Consider the following 19,971-nt stretch of genomic DNA (forward strand, 5'->3'; position numbering starts at 1 on the left):
ATTGTTGGGTGCCTGGGGTAATGGCTAATTAATATAAGTTATCAACTCCACAGTAAACCATTTAAATATGGTGAATTATCTCTCCCCAATGTAATGCATAGGAAATTGAGCTATAAAATTATAAATTAGTTCTGGATATTCTATCAGACTGCAATCTACCATGGTGCAAATTACACAAAATGTCAAATCTGTACATATATAATAGCATCTGTACTTCAAAAAATATGTCAATGTGTATTTCTTTAAATGTCTTTCAAAAGACATTTAAAAGTCAATCAATCATCAATCAATCAACCAACCAATCTTTTCCCCATTTATATTTTTAGCTCCCTCTTTAATCCTGAATAATGCAGGTGGAAGATTTAGCATTTTGAATTTAATATGACAGCTAAACATCTGTGAAGTGAGAAACTGCTGTCACATATTAGATATTGAGGTAATTCTGATCTTTTATGGCAATGATTATTATTTTAGAACTTATACAATATTGTATGTATGCACATTGTGATATTCCCTTTTGGGGAAAATATTATGGAAAGTACAATAAAATATGAAATAAGATCAATCCAGGGTCTGTGTATTACCTGAGTTTTTAGATAAGAACATAACACTATTTGTATCTAAAAGTACATATAATCGTACCTCTAACAACACTAAAAACATACTTTACATATTGATCTGTAAATATCTTAAACAACACACATCCTTGTTTAATTTTATGCTGAAGGCTGAATTATTGACATTCTGTTCATTCTTATATGTGTTTTACATTATTCATTCACTGTTCTCATGAAGATTTAGCAACCAGGTTTTAAATCCATATTTGATATTCTACGGTTCAGACCTATTCATTTAATCAAAGGTATTCTCTCAAACAACAAATGTACAACTAACTTTCTTACCTATACTAATTTCTCAGTGATCTGATAAAAGTGCAAAAATCTCTTCATCATATCATTTTTTTTTTTGTCCCAAAGTGTTTTTCCCAAAAGGCAACTGGACTTTCTTGGTCATTTTCTTTGAAGGGATTTTGTTTTTCATCCAAAATAACTTCTTCAGTCCCTAGTTAAATCTATTAGAACAGTTCAGTTAGAACTGGAGCAACTTCAAGCTAAGCCTTTTCAAAGAAAACCCCTCAAGAAAGACCAATTGCCTTTTTGAAAAATCACCTTTAGGACAACTATGATCCATAGACAGATTACTCTTTTTCACGTAAAGTCACTCTGTCCTTCAGAAATCAGACATACAATACCTTTCAATGGGAATTATGTATTCCAATAATACGATAAAAATGAAAATGAAACACTATAGAATATTTAATTCCAAAATAACAATGTTAAGAGCTATCTTGCCTTTCATTCACAGGCTCAAGGTAGCATATATCCTCATATTTTTCTTCTAACAACAGCCTCTGTCTTATTCTCTTCATACCAACAGCCCTCATTAGTAGCTTAGCCTAAGAGACCATCTGACCCAGGTCTCCTAGTGAGCTTCTGTGACTGAGGATGAACTTGAACCCTATAGATCTCCTACAGCCAGAATAACATCTTAATTGCTATACCACATTTTGAAGCTCCAACATGAATTCTTGTACAAGACTTTTCATTTATGGATTATACAGGTAGTCTTCAACTTATGACCACAACTGGGTTTGGAATTTTGGTTACTAACCAACGCAGTCATTAAGCAAGTCATCACATGACCAGATCCTATTTTTTTGAACATTTCTATCATTGAAAAATCACGAATAGGAATCATGTGGCCTTAGGACCTTCGTAAAAGGAAACCAATTGCTCAGCTCCCAAATCACAATCATCTGATCCCAGGGTTTGGTGAAATGGTTGAAACTTGTTACAAACTGTAACTCTTTTAAGTCACTTTTTTCAGTACATCTTTCGAATGGTCGTTAAATGAATGGTCTTAAGTTGAGGACTATTATAATCTAAGTGCATTGTCAGAGCCAAGAGAAACTAAGGGAACATACAAAAGACTATGTCTCTTATGTCATCATCAGCCTCCTTCTTTTGCTTTGACATTAAGCAATTCTACAGGAAGAAAAGTACAGCAAGCACACACAATGAATATTAATAATAGGGAATAAGTACAGAATCAATCTATTATCCCTTTGAAACTCCAATTAACAGGTTTGGGAGATTAAAATGAACGCTTTAAGCATCACTACCATAAAACATTATTCAGTCAGGCATTTTACTTCTTGCTGCTGAAATACCAACATAAACTTCACTTCACTTAGGCCTACAGGGAGAAGAAGTGCACCAGAGCATTTGCCAATTTCTGAACTTCAGCTGGTTCTAAATTACAGGGTTTCAAAGCAATTTTAAATTATGTAGCAAGACCTCTTCTCTTTAGAGATCAAGTGACCATGAATAAAGAATTTGGAGCAGCAAATTTGTTGCCGCAGTATACAAGCTACACACTTTATACCAGCTCTAAAATTGTGCCCTCAAGACTTAATGTAATTGAAGACCTAACAAATATAATTGCAGGATTTCTTCCTGGAAATCACAAACACTGAGTAGGCCACACATAAGGATTTTATCTTAAAAGATCTGATGCACATTAACATTTGCAAGATCTGCTGATACCAATGTTGCTGATTCAGAAAGAAAAAATGTTTTAGTACAATAAAATAGTGCATTAAGAGAAGTGATTATTGTCCAACAACTCCTAGTCTAGATTAGAAATTTCTCTTCTAGTAAGACTTGTAAAATCAATTATTGCTAAATGGGAAACAATAAAACCAATAGAGAAAGGAATTAAAAAGTGACACATGTTCCATAGGGAATATACTTATGCAGTGAAGCAAAATAGATTAAAACCAGGCAGGAAATGATTATGTAGGAAAATCTTCTTCTAGCTTTATTAAATAATGCTTTAGTTAAATAATTAGAATGTCTATAAATCTCACTTCAAAGCCCAGAAGAATGTTTTAATACTTTTTATTAGGATCAAAGTTAATCTTGTATATGTATATTACCAATAAGCCCAGATGAAATTTAAAAATAGTAGCAGTATGTACACTGCTCAAAAAAATAAAGGGAACACTTAAACAACACAATGTAACTCCAAGTCAATCACACTTCTGTGAAATCAAACTGTCCACTTAGGTAGCAACACTGATTGATAATCAATTTCACATGCTGTTGTGCAAATGGAATAGACAACAGGTGGGAAGCATAGGCAGTTAGCAAGACATCCCCAATAAAGGAGTGGTTCTGTAGGTGGTGACCACAGACCACTTCTCAGTCCCTATGCTTTCTGGCTGATGGTTTGGTCACTTTTGAATGCTGGCAGTGCTTTCACTCTAGTGGTAGCATGAGACGGAGTCTACAACCACACAAGTGGCTCAGGTAGTGCAACTCATCCAGGATGGCACATCAATGTGAGCTGTGGCAAGAAGGTTTGCTGTGTCTGTCAGCGTAGTGTCCAGAGCATGGAGGCGCTACCAGGAGACAGGCCAGTATGTCAGGAGGTGTGGAGGAGGCCATAGGAGGGCAACAACCCAGCATCAGGACTGCTACCTCCGCCTTTGTGCAAGGAGGGACAGGAGGAGCACTGCCAGAGCCCTGCAAAATGACCTCCAGCGGGCCACAAATATGCATGTGGCTGCTCAAATGGTCAGAAACAGACTCCATGAGGGTGGTATGAGGGCCCGACGTCCACAGGTGGGGGTTGTGCTTATAGCCCAACACCGTGCAGGACGTTTGGCATTTGCCAGAGAACACCAAGATTGGCAAATTCGCCAATGGCGCCCTGTGCTCTTCACAGATGAAAGCAGGTTCACACTGAGCACATGTGACAGACGTGACAGACTATGGAGACGCCGTGGAGAATGTTCTGCTGCCTGCAACATCCTCCACCATGACCGGTTTGGCAGTGGGTCAGTAATGGTGTGGGGTGGCATTTCTTTAGGGGGCCGCACAGCCCTCCATGTGCTCGCCAGAGGTATCCTGACTGCCATTAGGTACCGAGATGAGACCCTCAGACCCCTTGTGAGACTATATGCTGGTGCGGTTGGCCCTGGGTTCCTCCTAATGCAAGACAATGCTAGACCTCATGTGGTGGCTGGAGTGTGTCAGCAGTTCCTGCAAGACGAAGGCATTGATGTTCCCCAGACCTGAATCTAATTGAGCATATCTGGGACATCATGTCTCGCTCCATCCACCAACGCCACGTTGTACCACAGACTGTCCAGGAGTTGGGGAATGCTTTAGTCCAGGTATGGGAGGAGATCCCTCCGGAGACCATCCGCCACCTCATCAGGAGCATGCCCAAGCATTGTAGGGAGGTCATACAGGCACGTGGAGGCCACACACACTACTGAGCCTCATTTTGACTTGTTTTAAGGACATTACATCAAAGTTGGATCAGCCTGTAGTGTTTTTTTCCACTTTAATTTTGAGTGTAACTCCAAATCCAGACCTCCATGGGTTGCTAAATTTGATTTCCATTGATAATTTTTGTGTGATTTTGTTGTCAGCACATTCAACTATGTAATGAACAAAGTATTTAATAAGAATATTTCATTCATTCAGATCTAGGATGTCTTATTTTTGTGTTCCCTTTATTTTTTTGAGCAATGTATGTATGTATGTATGTATGTATGTATGTATGTATGTATGTATGTATGTATGTATGTATTTGTATCCTGCCTTAATTATTTTCCAAAATAACTCAAGGTTGCAAACATACTGTATATGACACACTTTTTTCCTCCTATTTTCTCCCAAAAAAACCTTATGAAGTGAGCTGAGAGACAGTGACTGGCCCAAGGTCACCCTGCTGGCTTTCATGGCTATGGCAGGACTAGAACTCACGGACTCCCATAGCAAACTGGTCTAGATTTTAAATAAACTATAAATAAATATAAATAGATTCAATTTATAATCGATGCAATGTCCTAAAACAAAAATCTTCAGCGATTAAAACATGTAGCACTTACCTCCAATAACTTTAGACTGGCAATTAATAAATTCTGGCTTTTTGTCTGTAAGATACCGTTGACAAGTATGATGGAGAATTTGAAAAAATGTACATTTCTCAGAGGCTGTACTCGCCACCCACTGGTCAAAAGCATTTTCAAACAATAAATCAAATTCTGGGGAATCCTAGAAAGAAACAGATCAGATTATCAGGGAAATACTTTAATATTACAAAGTCTTACTTGCTATATTAGATTTTCTTTAATAACACATTAAAACATTATGCAAAAGTTCATGACCAACTTTTTACAATAATTGTATTATATAATATTTTTAATTCCATGCTATTATAAAATGCTATTTGAAGACAAATAGATAATTCAATAACCGATGGAAGGCAGCTGTTCTCAATGTAATAATGGAAACAAACATTGAATCTATCTGGCTCTGAAATAATCTGTTGTCAAGTTATAAGAGTATATTTCAGAATGTATCACATGGTCACGCTGCTGGAAGACAGCATGATAAAGAGTCTTATATTATTCTGGATCCCTGAAATATTTTTTGAATTAGTTTCCATAATCTCCAAACATAGATCATACTGACAAGTTATGATGAATGTTTTAGTCTTGAATTTTAGGTTGTCAACATTAGATGCTACTTTCGCTGATCATTTGGAACTCCAGGAATCTGCATTTGAAATGAAATATGTTTCCTGCTAAGAAATTTAGGATAGATAACAAGTCTCTTTGCCTCTTTATAAAAAGATTTGGGACGTTGCCAGAGGAAGGACAGAAAGCTTTGCATGGTAGCAGAATGGAGAAAAAGTCCAGTGATCTTTCTTCTCCAGAAAGCCAGGCTTTGAAACTGGGTAAAAATGTACCGTGTTTCTCCAACAATACGGCCTCCACCAATAGGAAGGCCCAGCATGATTTCTAGGCATGAGGTGAAATTAAGCCCCATCCCCAAAATTTAGACCTATTTAATCCATGCGTTTCCCCGCCATTTCTCACATCGTCCGTTAGAACTACACGAGGTAAAGAGAAATGGGGGGAAGGGTGGGGTGGGGAGAAAACTTGCCTTTAGGAGTGCCCTGCAGGTAGCCTAGGCTGGAATACCCCGATCTACTGATAGAACATCAGCCGATAGAAGCTCCCCGAAGGCAGAGTTCCCAGCTGCTTCGGGGCGAGGCATGGCTGCCCATGTCCCCTCGCCATTAGGCAGTGTCTTTTGGGCAATGGAAGCTCCCCAAGGGCAGTCACCAGCCACTTCGATTGGCCGGTAGAAGCGGCCTCGGGGTGAGCACACACACACACTCCCCTCGCCGCGAGGCCGTTTCTATCGGCCGACGAAAGCTCCCTTGAAGGCAGAGTCCCCAGCCACTTCGGGGCGAGGCGTGGCTGCCCGTGTTCCCTCGCCATTAGGCAGTGTCTTTCAGGTGATGGAAGCTCCCCAAGGGCAGTCACCAGCCACTTCGATCAGCCGGTAGAAGCTGCCCTTGGGGAGCTTCCATCGCCCAAAAGACACTGAGTAATGGCGAGGGGACACAGGCAGCCATGCCTCGCTCCGAAGCGGCTGGGGACTCTGCCTTCAAGGGAGCTTTCGTCGGCCGATAGAAACGGCCTTGTGGAGAGGTACGTGCGTATGGGCCACTCTAGGTGGGGGATGAAATTAAGTCAACCCCGAAAAGACGGCCTAGCTGTTTTTTCAGGGGTCAAAAAAAATAAATAAGGCCTGGCCTTATTTTGTGAGAAACATGGTTGCATCTATCTATCTTTTAGGTCAACCAATCCTTAAAAAAACTACGTTTCTAAAAGTAACTGGTATAAAGGTAAAAGTACGGGAGAGACTGCTTTCCAGATCATTTGTATCTACCTGCCTTCTGGGTATATGGTAAATGTTCATACCCAGTACAATGAATTCTTGCAGAACAAGTCTGTTCCATTGAAACCAAGGTGGGTGAATTGCAGATATTGAGAATCAGAGAGACATGTAAACAACATGTGAAAGCTTTGTCCAACTTTCAGAATGTTAGTTTAGAGAGCCATAGAAATGATCAAGGAGAGAATTGTAGACTGGAACAAAAATGTGTGTTAAATCCAAGAAACAGAGAAAGAAACTCAGACTGGAGTTTCAATGGGGTGTAATCCCTAATCCAATGGGGTGTAAAGGGAGGAAAAGAAACAGACTAGCTTTCAAGATTCTCTTATGATAGCTGAAATAATTAAAACCTTGGAGTCAGTTTCCTGATGGTCTATTTCTAACTACCTACTAACAGATATTCCTTGTTATGGAGAATCTCTTTGGGAAATGAGGTTATCATTTCAAGGATAAAATATGTTCCAATAAAGATGTTTGGGTGTCTGCCTGCCTGAGTGTGTGTGTGTGTGTGTGTGCATATGTGTGTGGTGTGTGCATGTGTGTGCATGCTGTATGTGCCTTGACTACCTGGACTAGTTCCTGCAGGTTTTTTGGCAAGATTTTTGTAAGTGATTTGCCATTGCCTTCTTCCTAGGACTGATAAGAGAGTGACTAGCCCAAAGTTACGCAGCTGGCTTCGTGCCTTAAGTGAAACATCCTAGTTTCTAGCTTAATGCCTTAACTATAACACTAAACTCTTTCTTCTGATAAGGGGAATCAGATATTTAGGTGATAAGCTCATTTTTGTTCATTTTCTGCTTCCAGAACATTCCTTCGGAGGCAGTGGCAGGCAATTCATCTTTTAATCAAAAACATAAATATGTAAGTTTGCGGGAGGCATGAAGATGACCCTGAAGCTTGCCTGGCTTGTGAAAAAGCTATCACACACTATATATGTAAACCGCTGGATACTGGAGAAAAATGACAATGGTCGAAGTCCATGTTGGTATCAATACCATTGTACAATATAAGTTGGCCAATCTTAGAAGCCAGAACTAGATTGCTTGTTAGCAGGCTGATGTTTGGAACTGTAAATGTAGCATTCTTAAAAATGTTCTTTGTTATAGGGCCAGCTGCAAAGATGAGAAGTTTCAGTAAGTGAGTGACAAAATTGGTATAACAGATTTGCTAAACACTATGAATATTTGAAGACAGGCCAATCCTATATGATAGAGATGGGCTTTGTTGAACCCAAATGAAGTCAACTTGCTGGTCAAAAATGTGACAGAGCAACTTCTAAGCTGACTCTATAGAAAAGATGACAAGTGGTTTCCTTTAAAAGGATTACAACTTTTAGAAAGTATAAATATTTTTGATAATACTACAAGGGATAAAATAAAGTTGGATGGTGGTTAATAAGTGGATATGATTTTCAGGACATGAAAAGGAGACAAAGAGGATGTGAAAAAAGCTCACAGCAACATTATATGAAAAGTACTAAATATATGTGAATGCTTGAAATACATGTGAATTTCTAAAGTCTATAGGAGAATCTGAAAAGAACAGATATAATGGGCACAACATAATGGTTGTACAATGGAGAGAATCAATAGTAAATAGCAGGGGTGTCAAACTCAAGGCCTGCGGCCCGCATCTGTCCTGCAGGGTGCTTACATCTGGCCTGTGGGGCCACCCTGGAAACAGTAAGGGACCGGCCCGCAGTATCTCTGCCAGCAAAAACAGACTCCCTGACCTCCGGTACTCCCGAGCTCTGTTTTTGCTGACAGAGGGTTGCAGGAGGCCATCAAAGCTGAAACGGAGATTGAGAACCCATTTTCGTTGGCATAGCACTCAGGCTGCTATAGGCGCCCCCGACATGAGTGATGTCAAGCAGGCCACACCCACCTCACTCCCCGAGGTCGAACACAACCCTGATGTGGCCCTTAATGAAATCGAGTATAGTATTAATTCCTGGATACAGGCATTATTAAAATGATAAGGAAGGTGCTGTTCTTTTTATGAAGGATATATTAGTTCTGACATAGTATAAAGCAGCAAACTGAAGAACCTAAGGATGCAGAGCAACATTACAGAGTAAGAACTTTTAAAAATATAGACAGAACAGAGAAGCGCCCAGGGAAATTATTAGATAACAACAAAAGGGATTTAAAGTGGCTATGAGAATTGCAAAGAAATGAAGTTAATTTCTATATCCATCTTTTCTATAAATATATAGGACAGATATCAGAGTTTATATTGATTTTCTCAGTGAGGTAATTGGAACAACTAAAGCAAACTGAGGGAACAGTTCTAGGACATCTTGAAAGACAGTTACAAACCACCAGGTTCTGATTGCACTCGATGGAGGGTTTTTAAAGAACTTAGATGTGAAACTATTGATCTTCTAACAGTCAACTTGTACCTTAAATCAAGTCTCAGTACCAGGATAGAAGATCAGTGTAGCAGCAATTTCTAAAGTGACCAGTTAAAATCTTTCAAGCTATAGGCCAGTCATTTTGATATCAATTCTAGACAAATATGTAGAAATGGTAATCAAATTAAAAATAACTAAGCATTTGGAGAATAAAAAATTACTAAAGGAAAATTAGCATGGATTTTGCAAAGGCAAACTCTGTCTCGTTAATATACTTTAGTGCCATTTGTCATTAAATGGAGTAGACATTCTTGAATGTTCAAAAACCTTTCAAAAATTATTTGCCAAGGATCTTGAGTAAACTGGACAGTCAAAGGATTAGAGGATGTATCCTTTTATGGATTACTAACTGGTTAAAAACAGCAAAGAGTAGAAATATGTATTATTAGCTTCTATCCAAATGGTCCATTAGACTAATTGCTTGCTGGATATAATAAAGTGGTAAAATCTACAACGATTTAGAGAAAAAAACAAGAATATCTGGAATCATTACTCAGGATCTTGAAGATTTAGGGCTATCATCTCAAAATATCTATTATAGCACCTATTTTTTTTAAAGTAAAATCAAAGCAACTGCCCCTCTCCCACATATACTAATGACTGAACTGTTCCCAAAAAAGAAAGGATGAAGGCAGTCTGAGTAATCACAAGAAACAACAGACAAGTCAAAGGACCTTGTTAAATTATCATATACTTACCCGATGAGAATCTAAACCATTAACCTGGCGAAGCTGTTCAAGCATCCATTGTGACCTTCGTACAAAAGATGTAGAACCTTCAAATTGTTTAACTTTTGTAATATATGCTTGTGCAGGTCTCTTGTTTGTCACTGTAAATATAAAACAAAAAGGATTGTATAAAAGCATTGCAAATGTCTTTGAGAACTGCATACAAGCTTAAAATAGTCTTGCTTACAGAAGCAACATTTTATCAGTTCAGTTAATCATGACAAATACAGCTAAAAATATAACAATGTAATTTTTATTTGGGGGAACGGATAGAAGTTGGACATAAGTGTTATATTTGTGCATATATTAAACAATTAAATACAATTCTATCTGAATGAACTAATTATGTTTACATAAAATATTTTTCATAGCGCTTTTTATTATATTTGACTCTTATTTTCTGGATTATAAAGTGCTATTTATTGTCTTTATAATTTTAAAACAACTTATAATTAATCACAAATTCATAAAAAAGCTAGTAACATCTTTCATTCTTAACCTCTGTAAGTTAATAACATGAGGGGAATAAAAAATTAAAAATCTGAATGTTAATGTCTAATGAGTCTCACTATAGAGTCTTCTATAATGAGTTATCATTTCTAAGCTAAAGAAAGAAAACAAAAACACCATTATATTATTTACCTGCATTCGCAATTCTTTGGAAAGCAAAATGTGAGTTCACATTGCAAAATTGTGCCTTTGTGCAAAACCTTAATTGGATTTTTCTAATGCATACAGAATTGGAGAAAGTCTTAGATTCCACCTGTACCCAGAAGCTCAATTAGTCTCCTGCCAAATTCCTTCAACTGCTAAGATTGCTAAAGTACATTTGTACAAAGAGTAAGGTCATTTGAGACTAAGAAGAAGAAAAGGATGGGTTGTGTGAACATCACCATTTGAAAAATTGTAGTTACAGGGAGATAACCAGGTCTTCACCACTGTCTCTTCGACTCACACACTAGCAAGTATGTAGTGAGCTTTATCCTTTTTACAAGGATGGCTGCTTGTCATAATCAGACTCAAGAAAGGACCCCGCTTCCAAATGTTACTTTCTTTGGAAGCACTGGCCAATGGCTGCAGCACTTGTGAATGTTGTGGGCTGAGCCCTTGTTGCTATATGACAAAGGTCTGAGAGGGCACTACTCCTGATAAAATTTGTTAAAGTTGTAGTTGTTAAAGTGTGATAAGTACAGATTGGAAGTGGGCGTGAAGGTTTAACCAGCGCATAGCAAAACATGTTGCTTGTCACCATCCATTTGGAGAAATACTGGCAACATCAGCAGACACTCAAAGAGTGAAGCCATGTTTTCAATGATGTTAAGGGGCTGGGGAAAACAGTATGATGTTCTGATTCAAGTAGAACATTGAAATCGATTCTGGAAAGAAGGGCATATCCGGGCATAGGAATATTTGACTCCTATGAAAAAAACAAAGGAGGTTTTCTTTGTAAGGCACACAAATCTCCAAAGTCACGGTCATCAAGTACTTTTCATAAGCAGTAAATTAGGGAAGTAGTCATAGGTTCAAAAAGGATTAACCAAAAGAACGGAGAAGCTCAAGGGCAGAAGCAGCAAGGGCACTAGGGCAGGGGTGGGATTCAAATTTTTTAACAACCAGTTCTGTGGGCATAGCTTAGCTGGTGGGTGTGGCTTGGTGGTCATGTGACTGGGTGGACGTGGCTTGGTGGTCATGTGACTGGCTGGGCGTGGCCAACTCAATATCACTCACATCGAGGCACGCATCTCCTCGCCTGGCCTCTCATGACTGCGGGGATGCTGCAACAGTCGTAAATGTGAAAAATGGTGATAAGTCACTTTTTTCAGTGCCATTGTAACTTTGAATGGTCACTCCACACAAGCAAAGTACCAGCAAAAGAGGGAAAGAAAACTCCAGAGACATTCCTGAGACAGGAAGTCTAATCCTGCCAAGAATGTAATAAGGGTTAATGGAGAGGCAGTTTCTGTAAGCAACTCCAGAATGTTTCCTTCCTTCCTTCCTTACAGGATTAGGCCAGTAATTTCTTCTAACAACCGGTTCTCCAAACTGCTTAGAATGTTAACAACCGGTTCTACCGAATAGGTGCGAACTGGTAGAATCCCACCCCTGCACTAGGAGATAAAACTCTACTGGTCTTTAAAAAAAAAAAAAAAACTCCATTAGTAAGTTAAAAGGAAAAAAAAGTACATCATGATAAAAGAAGAAGAAAAAGATATGCTGCCTCACTTACTACAAAATGTGAAAGAATTGTTATCTCTTACTGATTATTTTCATGTTTCTTGTCATTGTGCAGGATTTCTGAGAAGCCTACCTAACCTTGAAGGGCAGTGGAATTCTCCAAGATGTAATGCTATAAGTTCTGAGTAAAAGTCTTTTCTCTGATGGATGGAAAGGATATTGAAACTGAGAATAGGGTGAACTATAGCTCCTGATGCTTCTAAAGTGTGCTGAGTTGGTTAGACTGATAATGAACAGCCAAGAGGAGAATGGTTCTACTAAAAGAAAAAAAGGAAAGTATCACCAAGAGATGGATAGTTTGTCTCACTCTTGCTACAAAATGGGTATTATCTGTTGGCATGATATTAAAAGATAGATCTTGGGATCTATCAAGGATCATTGCTGAAAGAGGGAGCTCCCATTTATTGGTATTCAACCTGGTATGGTGGAGCTGGTTAGAAAGCGTGCTGCTGCTTCCAGATATAAGGATTTCTAAGAGGAAAATGAAATGACAGATGCAACAATGCCATATTTGTAATGGAAATTGCAAAAGAAGGATGGCCTTTGGGCTGACTTTTTGTTTATATATCAGATTATGTTTATAACTTCCAATATTACTTTGGTAATCTGACCATGAAGAGAATCTATTCAAGAGAAAGGCTTGAAATACTTTCAAACTGCAAGAAACTTGAGTTTATTAATATGTCTTGATGCTTTATGCTTGAACAGGCACATCAGATGCAGAGAGCTTGAACTGAACTTCCCATCTGGATATGTCTGCTTTAGTAGTGAGGACAAACGTCATGTAAGAAGGCATGAACTGAATACCTTACACAAGATTATCTGAAAACAGTACCAAAATTTTTTTTATCTGAAAACAGCTACTGGTGACTCCAGGTGGAACAGAGAAAAAACTATATTATTGGTGTTGCAGCATATCTGAAATATATGAAACAATTCAAGTCATGGTCATCCCTGTGTGTGAGATCTGTCTATCTATCTGTCTATCTGTCCATCCATCCATCCATCCATCCATCCATCCATCCATCCATCCATCCATCTACCTCCATCTACCTACCTACCTTCCTACCTTACCTATCGAGGGCAGAAGAAAGGCCAGATACTAACACAAGCCATTTTTGGAGAGAAAAGATGAGCAAGATGCCATGACAGGGATGACAGACAGTATTTGGGTCCACTGATTGGACAATAAAAAAAAACCTTGATATGTATTGATCTAATGATTCATGCTAGGAAAAAAGGGTGGCCTGATAACTTCCAGCCCAAATTTTACCTTTGGATCTAGTGTAGTAGGCATGAGCTGATAAACTTTTGATTTTGAGATGATTGATATTTAGCACTACTGAGAATGAGTTTTCCCCAGTGTGGTGCTTGCAGCAAATTGTGAGAGCTGTAGTCTAATACCATTGACAACCCCAAAAGACTACTTGTAATAAAAGGCCTGTTAAAAATTAAGAGCCAGTATAGTATTGAGAAAATTTAAAACCCTTTTCATCATCATAACTCTTCTGACAAACAGCTTGATTGCTTTCCTAGAAAAGCCTTCTATATATTTATAAAATGCTAATGGCATAAAAAAAATGAACTGACGCACATAAGTATTTCATGCCTAAGTTGTTAAAAAAGGAAATGATGACTATAATTGTTTACATTTTATTCCCCAAAAGACCTTTAGGTTGAACTGTAAAATCAGGAAAAGTTCCCATGGTATGTTATGCATTTAGCTTTTTATTTTTCCCTATTGGTTATCAAGGGAACGAAAAATCATGAATGCTTTGCTTACATAAAAAGCCGAATACCGACATTACTACAAACACCCTGCAACTTGTTAGTTTAAATCTTTAAAAAAGCTTCCATTACTTCATGCAAGACAGAAATTTAAAAAATGCTGTATTTTGAAATTTTAAACAGTGCTGCAGAGACTAAAAAAGGCACGTCCTTAATTGAAAAGGGGGAGCATATTTTTGCCTATTTAAATCTTTTTTTAATTTGTAAAGACCAGAACGAAAGGATATAGGAGAAACATTAGTGCATTGAAAAATGGTTATAATAAAGCCTTCTATATTAAGAATCTCACCAAACCTTATAATTATGACAGCACATACATCTTCTTAGTTGCATTTTTATTCCTCTCACCTGGTCCTGAGTAATGAATGTAATGTTAGACTGAAATAGTTGTGTGCTGAAATAATGTCATTTAAAAAGTATTGCAAAGTGAAGTAGAATATGTCTGTATAATAAGTCTAGGTAGAAAACAAAGTTAAGCAACTTCATGTTCTTTAGATTCTTTACATTTCAATTGCCATCTCAACCAGTATAAACAAGAAGAGAGTCCCAAAGGTGCTTTTTCAAAAGGTAACTGGATTTTCCAGAAAGTCCAGTTGCCTCTTGAAAAAGCACCTTTGGGACAACCATGAGCTGGATGACTGAGAATCTCCATAAAAATAAGAAGAGAGATGATCATGGAAAACATATGTAGGGCATCAGTTTAGTATTAACCACAAATGTTAACTAATATGATTTCTGGGTAACATTTCTAGAATACTTCAGGTAGTCCTTGACAACGGATCCCAAACTTTCTGTGGCTAAGTGAATTTTGCCCCATATTATGATCTTTTTTGCTGCATTTGTTAAGTGAATCACCGCAGTTGTTAAGTTAGTGACATGGTTGTTAAGTGAATCTGGCTTCTCCATTGACTATGCTTGTTAGAAGGTCACAAAAGAAGAGCACATGATCCCAGGACACTAAACTGCCCTAAATATGAGTCAGTTGCCAAGCATCTGAATTTTGATCACGTGACCATAGGGATGCTGAAACAGTCATAAGAGTGAAAAATGGTCCTAAATTAGTTTTTTCAGCGATGTTGCAACTTTGAATGGTCACTATGCGAACTTTTGAGTTGAGGATTACCTGTATTGAAGTTACTTTCTAAGTCTGGATCTAAAGAGCTCTTACATTGAGAGAGAATAATCAACAGGCTCAAATAACTGCAAAGTTTATAAGAAATGCAAAAGAAATAAAGCATGGGATGGAGAAGCTCAAAACAGCTAAATGAGCGCTAAGCATATTACTTGGGCATGCATTAGTTTATGAAGAAAGCTTTGAAATGTGTACAAGAGAGAACAGAATGGAATATCTTAGAACATGTTTGAGCAAAGCTGTTCAACTTGCAGACCCCCGCTTTTCATATATACTGTATATAAGATCAGTTAGAATGGCTATTCAGTGGTTCCATAGCTGCAGGAGTCATTGGATGTGTGGTTGTGGAAAGAGATAAAGGATGAAATCCCTTTTGCCATTTTCCTAATGCAAACTGGTTTCTGCGGCTAAGCATAGTGATAGCAACAGCACTTAAGACTTATATACAGCTTCACAGTCCTCTCTAAGTGATTTATAGAGTCAGCATATTGTCCCCAACAATCTGGGTCCTCATTTTACCAACCTTGGAAGGATAGAAGGTTGAGTCAACCTTGAACCTGGTGAGAATCAAGCTGCCAAATTGCAGGCAACCGGCAGTCAGCAGAAGTAGCCTGCAGTACTGCATCTTAATCACTGCGCCACCATGACTTATACCTTGAAGGAGGATAGATCAGCAGTTCAGATTGTACAAAACTAGTAAGATGATGCATACTTTGGCCACCTAATGAGAAGGAAGGATTTCACTAGAGAAGAGCCTAATGCTGGGAACGATTGAAGGCAAAAGAAGAAGGGGACGGCAAAGAATGAGGTGGCTGGATGGAGTCACTGAAGTAGTTGGCATGACCTTAAATTGACTCTGGGGGATGTTAGAGGAAGGAAGGCCTGGAGGAACCTTGTCCATGGGGTCACGATGGGTCGGACACAACTTCGCGACTAACCACAATAAGTAAGATGCTGCATTCCTTTCTTTTCTGAACCTTTCTTTCCTATCCACTGTAAATTCTCACTTAACTGCTGAGCTATTCTCAGGATGGATGGATGGATGGACGGACAGAAAAGTAGATATTAGTATGTTTGTTGCTTTCCTTCTCTAATGATGTCTATTTGGCTATCAGAATACAGAATCTTGAACAAAGACAAAGAGGACATCACATTTTAAAGCAAACATTCACTGTTCAGATGATCCTCCAAAGAATATAAGTCAAGTAAATCAATCAATCTATTTGCAGTTTTAATCTCCTGATAAATGCAGTTTTCTTTGAGGCATCTTAGAGAAAGTACAGTGACTGAAATTTTAACATTCAAATTCCCAAAGCCATACCAAATCAAATCACAGACTGTAAAGCTTTCTCAAATCCCAGTACATTACTGTTTATTTACTCAATTTTTATTTAAGCCCAGAAGGTGTTATATATTGATATCCAAATCTATTAATTAAACCAATAAACCTTATTGTTCCATCATTCCTTTCCTTAATTAAATTTACAGCTTTACTTAGAAAAACTTACTCTGAATCAGAAGGTAGAACCTGGGAGTTAATCCCTTTATTTGATCATTATTCTGCATTTGTCCAAAAATTCAGCTTAAAGTTTTCAACTGTTGCCTCCGCCTCCCGTTTTAATAATAATTGGAAAGTATAAACAACAAATTTGCAATGCTAAATTGGAATGTTAAAGTGGCAAATACGATTATGCTGGACAGCCTTCACATTTTCAGCAGAATGCCAAGACATATCCATCTTTCATTTTGTTTTCAAAATTCTATAATTACATTAATAAATCAATGTCCCCGCATTTCATCATTTTTCTCTACCACTTAAACTATTAAAGAGTTAAATAGTAATTTCCAAATTCATATTCTAATAGATGACAAAAATACCATCAGAAATACTCAGGCATAGTTACGTGTAACAGTTTGCACACCATTAGTAAATCCTAACTCTGAGAAATAACATGGCTGTGAGAAAATGACGATTATACAAACTTTGCAGCTGAAGTAAATGTGCTGCTGAAGATCTCCCTCTATCCCCCTACAATTGATGATTAAATAAGGAAGAGTTTTGTTTAAATGAAAATTGAATTGTAAATTGTGGTGAATAAAGCCCACTTAAATTCAGACCCTTTGCTGATTTGGTGGCTACTAATGAAATTTGCTGAAAATGTTTAATACTATGCCAATACTATGCACTATGCCAATTATCATATTCCTCTGAGAGGTTAAGTAGAAAATGAATAGCTAAGCATTTAGGTAGGGAAAATTATGTAATGACCACTTCAGTAACTTTTAGTCCCCACCCTGAAATTCTGTACATTCCTAACATTCAAATTAGGAAACGCAACAGTTACAATGGAGTTTAGCTGAGTGTAGAATCAAGCAAATCAGCAGCATTTGTAGAAATAAAAAAATTCTAGTATAAAAATTCTAGTATACTATACAATTTTTAAATTAACAAGGTGCTATGTTTTCATACAGCTGTTCCACTGTGGTAACCAATATTTATTTTAGGAAAAATGGAATTGTATGAAGTACTAAAAAGTAGTAGCAGCAAAGGAGGGAGGAAATTCCATGTAATGCTTAGAATGTCTGCCAAAAACAAACTTTAGCAAAATAGATGAAAACAACTCTCCTATTAATCTTTGTCCTCATTGGCCCTTTGGCTTTTCTATTCTTCCCTTGTAAACTTTATTTTCCATGTCCACAGCATTCAGTTCTAAGTATACACAAATCTCTTTAAGGTCCGCAAAAGCTGTATTTTATAGAGGTCACGTTTGGATACTTAAACAACAGGTTTTGGTTTCTTTTTCAAGTCAAAACTTATATTTATAATAATAATCCTATATATGTATGTGTCTGCATATACATATAACATTTTATGCATGCCTCCCTCTCCTTCTCCCTCTGTGTATTCACCTGAAAGGCCAAAATGAGTTTAATTTAAACTAAAATATTATTATCATTTGTCCAAAGAAACCCATCTAAGGCTTTCTTCATGTATGGCAACCAATATCATTAGAGCATCAGTTCTGGGAAAGATCTACTTGATAGTTTACATTGTAACAAGAAATTATTACAAGAGGATAAATTTTATTGCATAGAGTATGAAGCTATGCAGCCTGGAAAAAAACAAGTCTAATGATTTGCAGATAATCCACCAACGGCTGGAAAAGAAGGCAGAAAGAGCAATGAGGGTTGAGAGAAGAAGCTCCCTTCTTCTAGCGTTCTGGGGGGAAGGCGCAACGCAGCGCTATCAACAGCGCGATCTCAAGCCGCTTTACAGCTGTAGCGCGGCTAGGAAAAAAACGGCAGAGGAAAGAGGAGGAGGGGTGGGGGGGGGGGGCAAAGGGCTCCAAACCCCCTATTTCACCCCTTAAGGAGCGAAAAAGCTCTTAAATTAAATTTGGGACGAAAACTAAAAGCGCAGGGGACAAGGAGAAAGGAGTGATCAAACCTGAATTGAAGAAAAAAGCGAAAGGAACCTGGATCGGCCAAGGAATAACGAACAAGCTGCCTGTCTCTAGCGAGGCTGAGCTAAAACTGGGGGAACGCATGGAGGAGTCACGTGGAGGAGGAGGAGTGTTCCTCAATTATAGCTCAGCCTGTTAGAGTGAAGACTGGAGCACCTCCCACTATCTGGATGCTCGCAGCAGCTCCACTGAGAACATTTAGTTCCAAAAGACTCTCTGGAGTAGTTCAGATTTTTAATGCTTTTTGGAAAGCAGTCTAATGTCCAAAGGGAGGCTATTCCATAAAACTTTCCCAAAGAAGGCAATGGAAAACCATGTTTGTATATTGCCAAGAAAGCTGTATGAAAGTATCTGAGAAGTCACCAGGAGCTGAGATAAATTTGAAAAAGATTTTACTGTTTAATTTTATTTACAGCTCCCAAAATATTTTACAAATTAATTGCCACTCATTTTACACACTTCTTCAAATTTTATTTTTCATACAAAACGTCCAGTATAGGAAAATAGATGTTCATTTTCAAAGAAATTCATCCAAAATTTCATGCAGACTTTTGACTAAAATGTTTAAACTGATGGGTTTATGGGAAGAATTAGTGTTGTCTGTTGTATTTGTGTATTCTGTAAAGTTAACTTCACTGCTAAATAGATCTTTGCTGTAATGTTGGATATTTACAATGTAAGCTGTAATCGTTTGGAATAATTATTAACTATTATTTGCTTGCATTTTATTTATCAGACGTTCTGTCATTTGAACAAATATTGCTATTAAATCAATTCAAAATTTCAATTATTAGAAGATAAAAAAATTTATATGTGTCATTTGTCATTTCTATACAACTGTAGAGCTCCTATGTTGTACAAACTTCGGAGAATCCAGAGGGAAAAAAATTACTGGTGGATGGAAGTTTGACAACAAAAAAGTAATATTAGAACATTTTATTCTCCTGACTACTCTATTACAGATCTCAAAGTACTGTAGCTATTTTGGGAAAAAAAGGAAAATTTACCAGCACAATTGAGTAAGAGACTGCCAAAATGACATATGTCAACAGTTCTATCTGAACTTTGTTACATTTTTTTAATTTAAAAGTATAAGCCTTTCAATAAAATGTGTTAATCTGAAAACGGTGCTATCAAACTCCCTTCGCTTTTTGTCTACATAGAATGCACCCCTTCTAAGTGAAACTGCATTTGACTTATTCTCCCAAATAAGGATATATCAAGAAGCAATGGGTAGAAGCTTGTCAAAGAGATCTAATCTGGAACTAAGGACAACACTTCCCAACAGTGAGAACAATTCATCCATGGAACAGCTTGCCTCCCAGTGTTATGGATGCTCCATTGTTGGAGGTTTTCAAGAAAAGACTGGACAACCATTTGTCTAGGA

The 19,971-nt window shown here is 37.7% G+C and overlaps 1 protein-coding gene across 2 annotated transcripts in view; it reads right to left on the reverse strand.

Annotated features, from left to right (window-relative positions):
• The window catches only part of STXBP6 (syntaxin binding protein 6), a 118,711-nt gene that overhangs the window by 30,646 nt on the left and 68,094 nt on the right, over positions 1-19,971 (reverse strand). For both annotated transcript variants that reach the window (XM_026664534.2, XM_087951757.1), the window contains 2 exons: positions 9,936-10,066; positions 4,964-5,129 (listed from right to left, as the gene is read on the reverse strand). In XM_026664534.2, coding sequence (XP_026520319.1) covers positions 4,964-5,129; positions 9,936-10,066 — 297 coding nt within the window. The remainder of the gene's footprint in view (positions 1-4,963; positions 5,130-9,935; positions 10,067-19,971) is intronic.

The sequence above is a fragment of the Notechis scutatus genome, chromosome 1 (genome assembly GCF_049901735.1).
Source record: "Notechis scutatus isolate UNSWTSFEM ecotype Mainland chromosome 1, rNotScu1.2, whole genome shotgun sequence".
NCBI classification, from domain to species: domain Eukaryota; kingdom Metazoa; phylum Chordata; class Lepidosauria; order Squamata; family Elapidae; genus Notechis; species Notechis scutatus.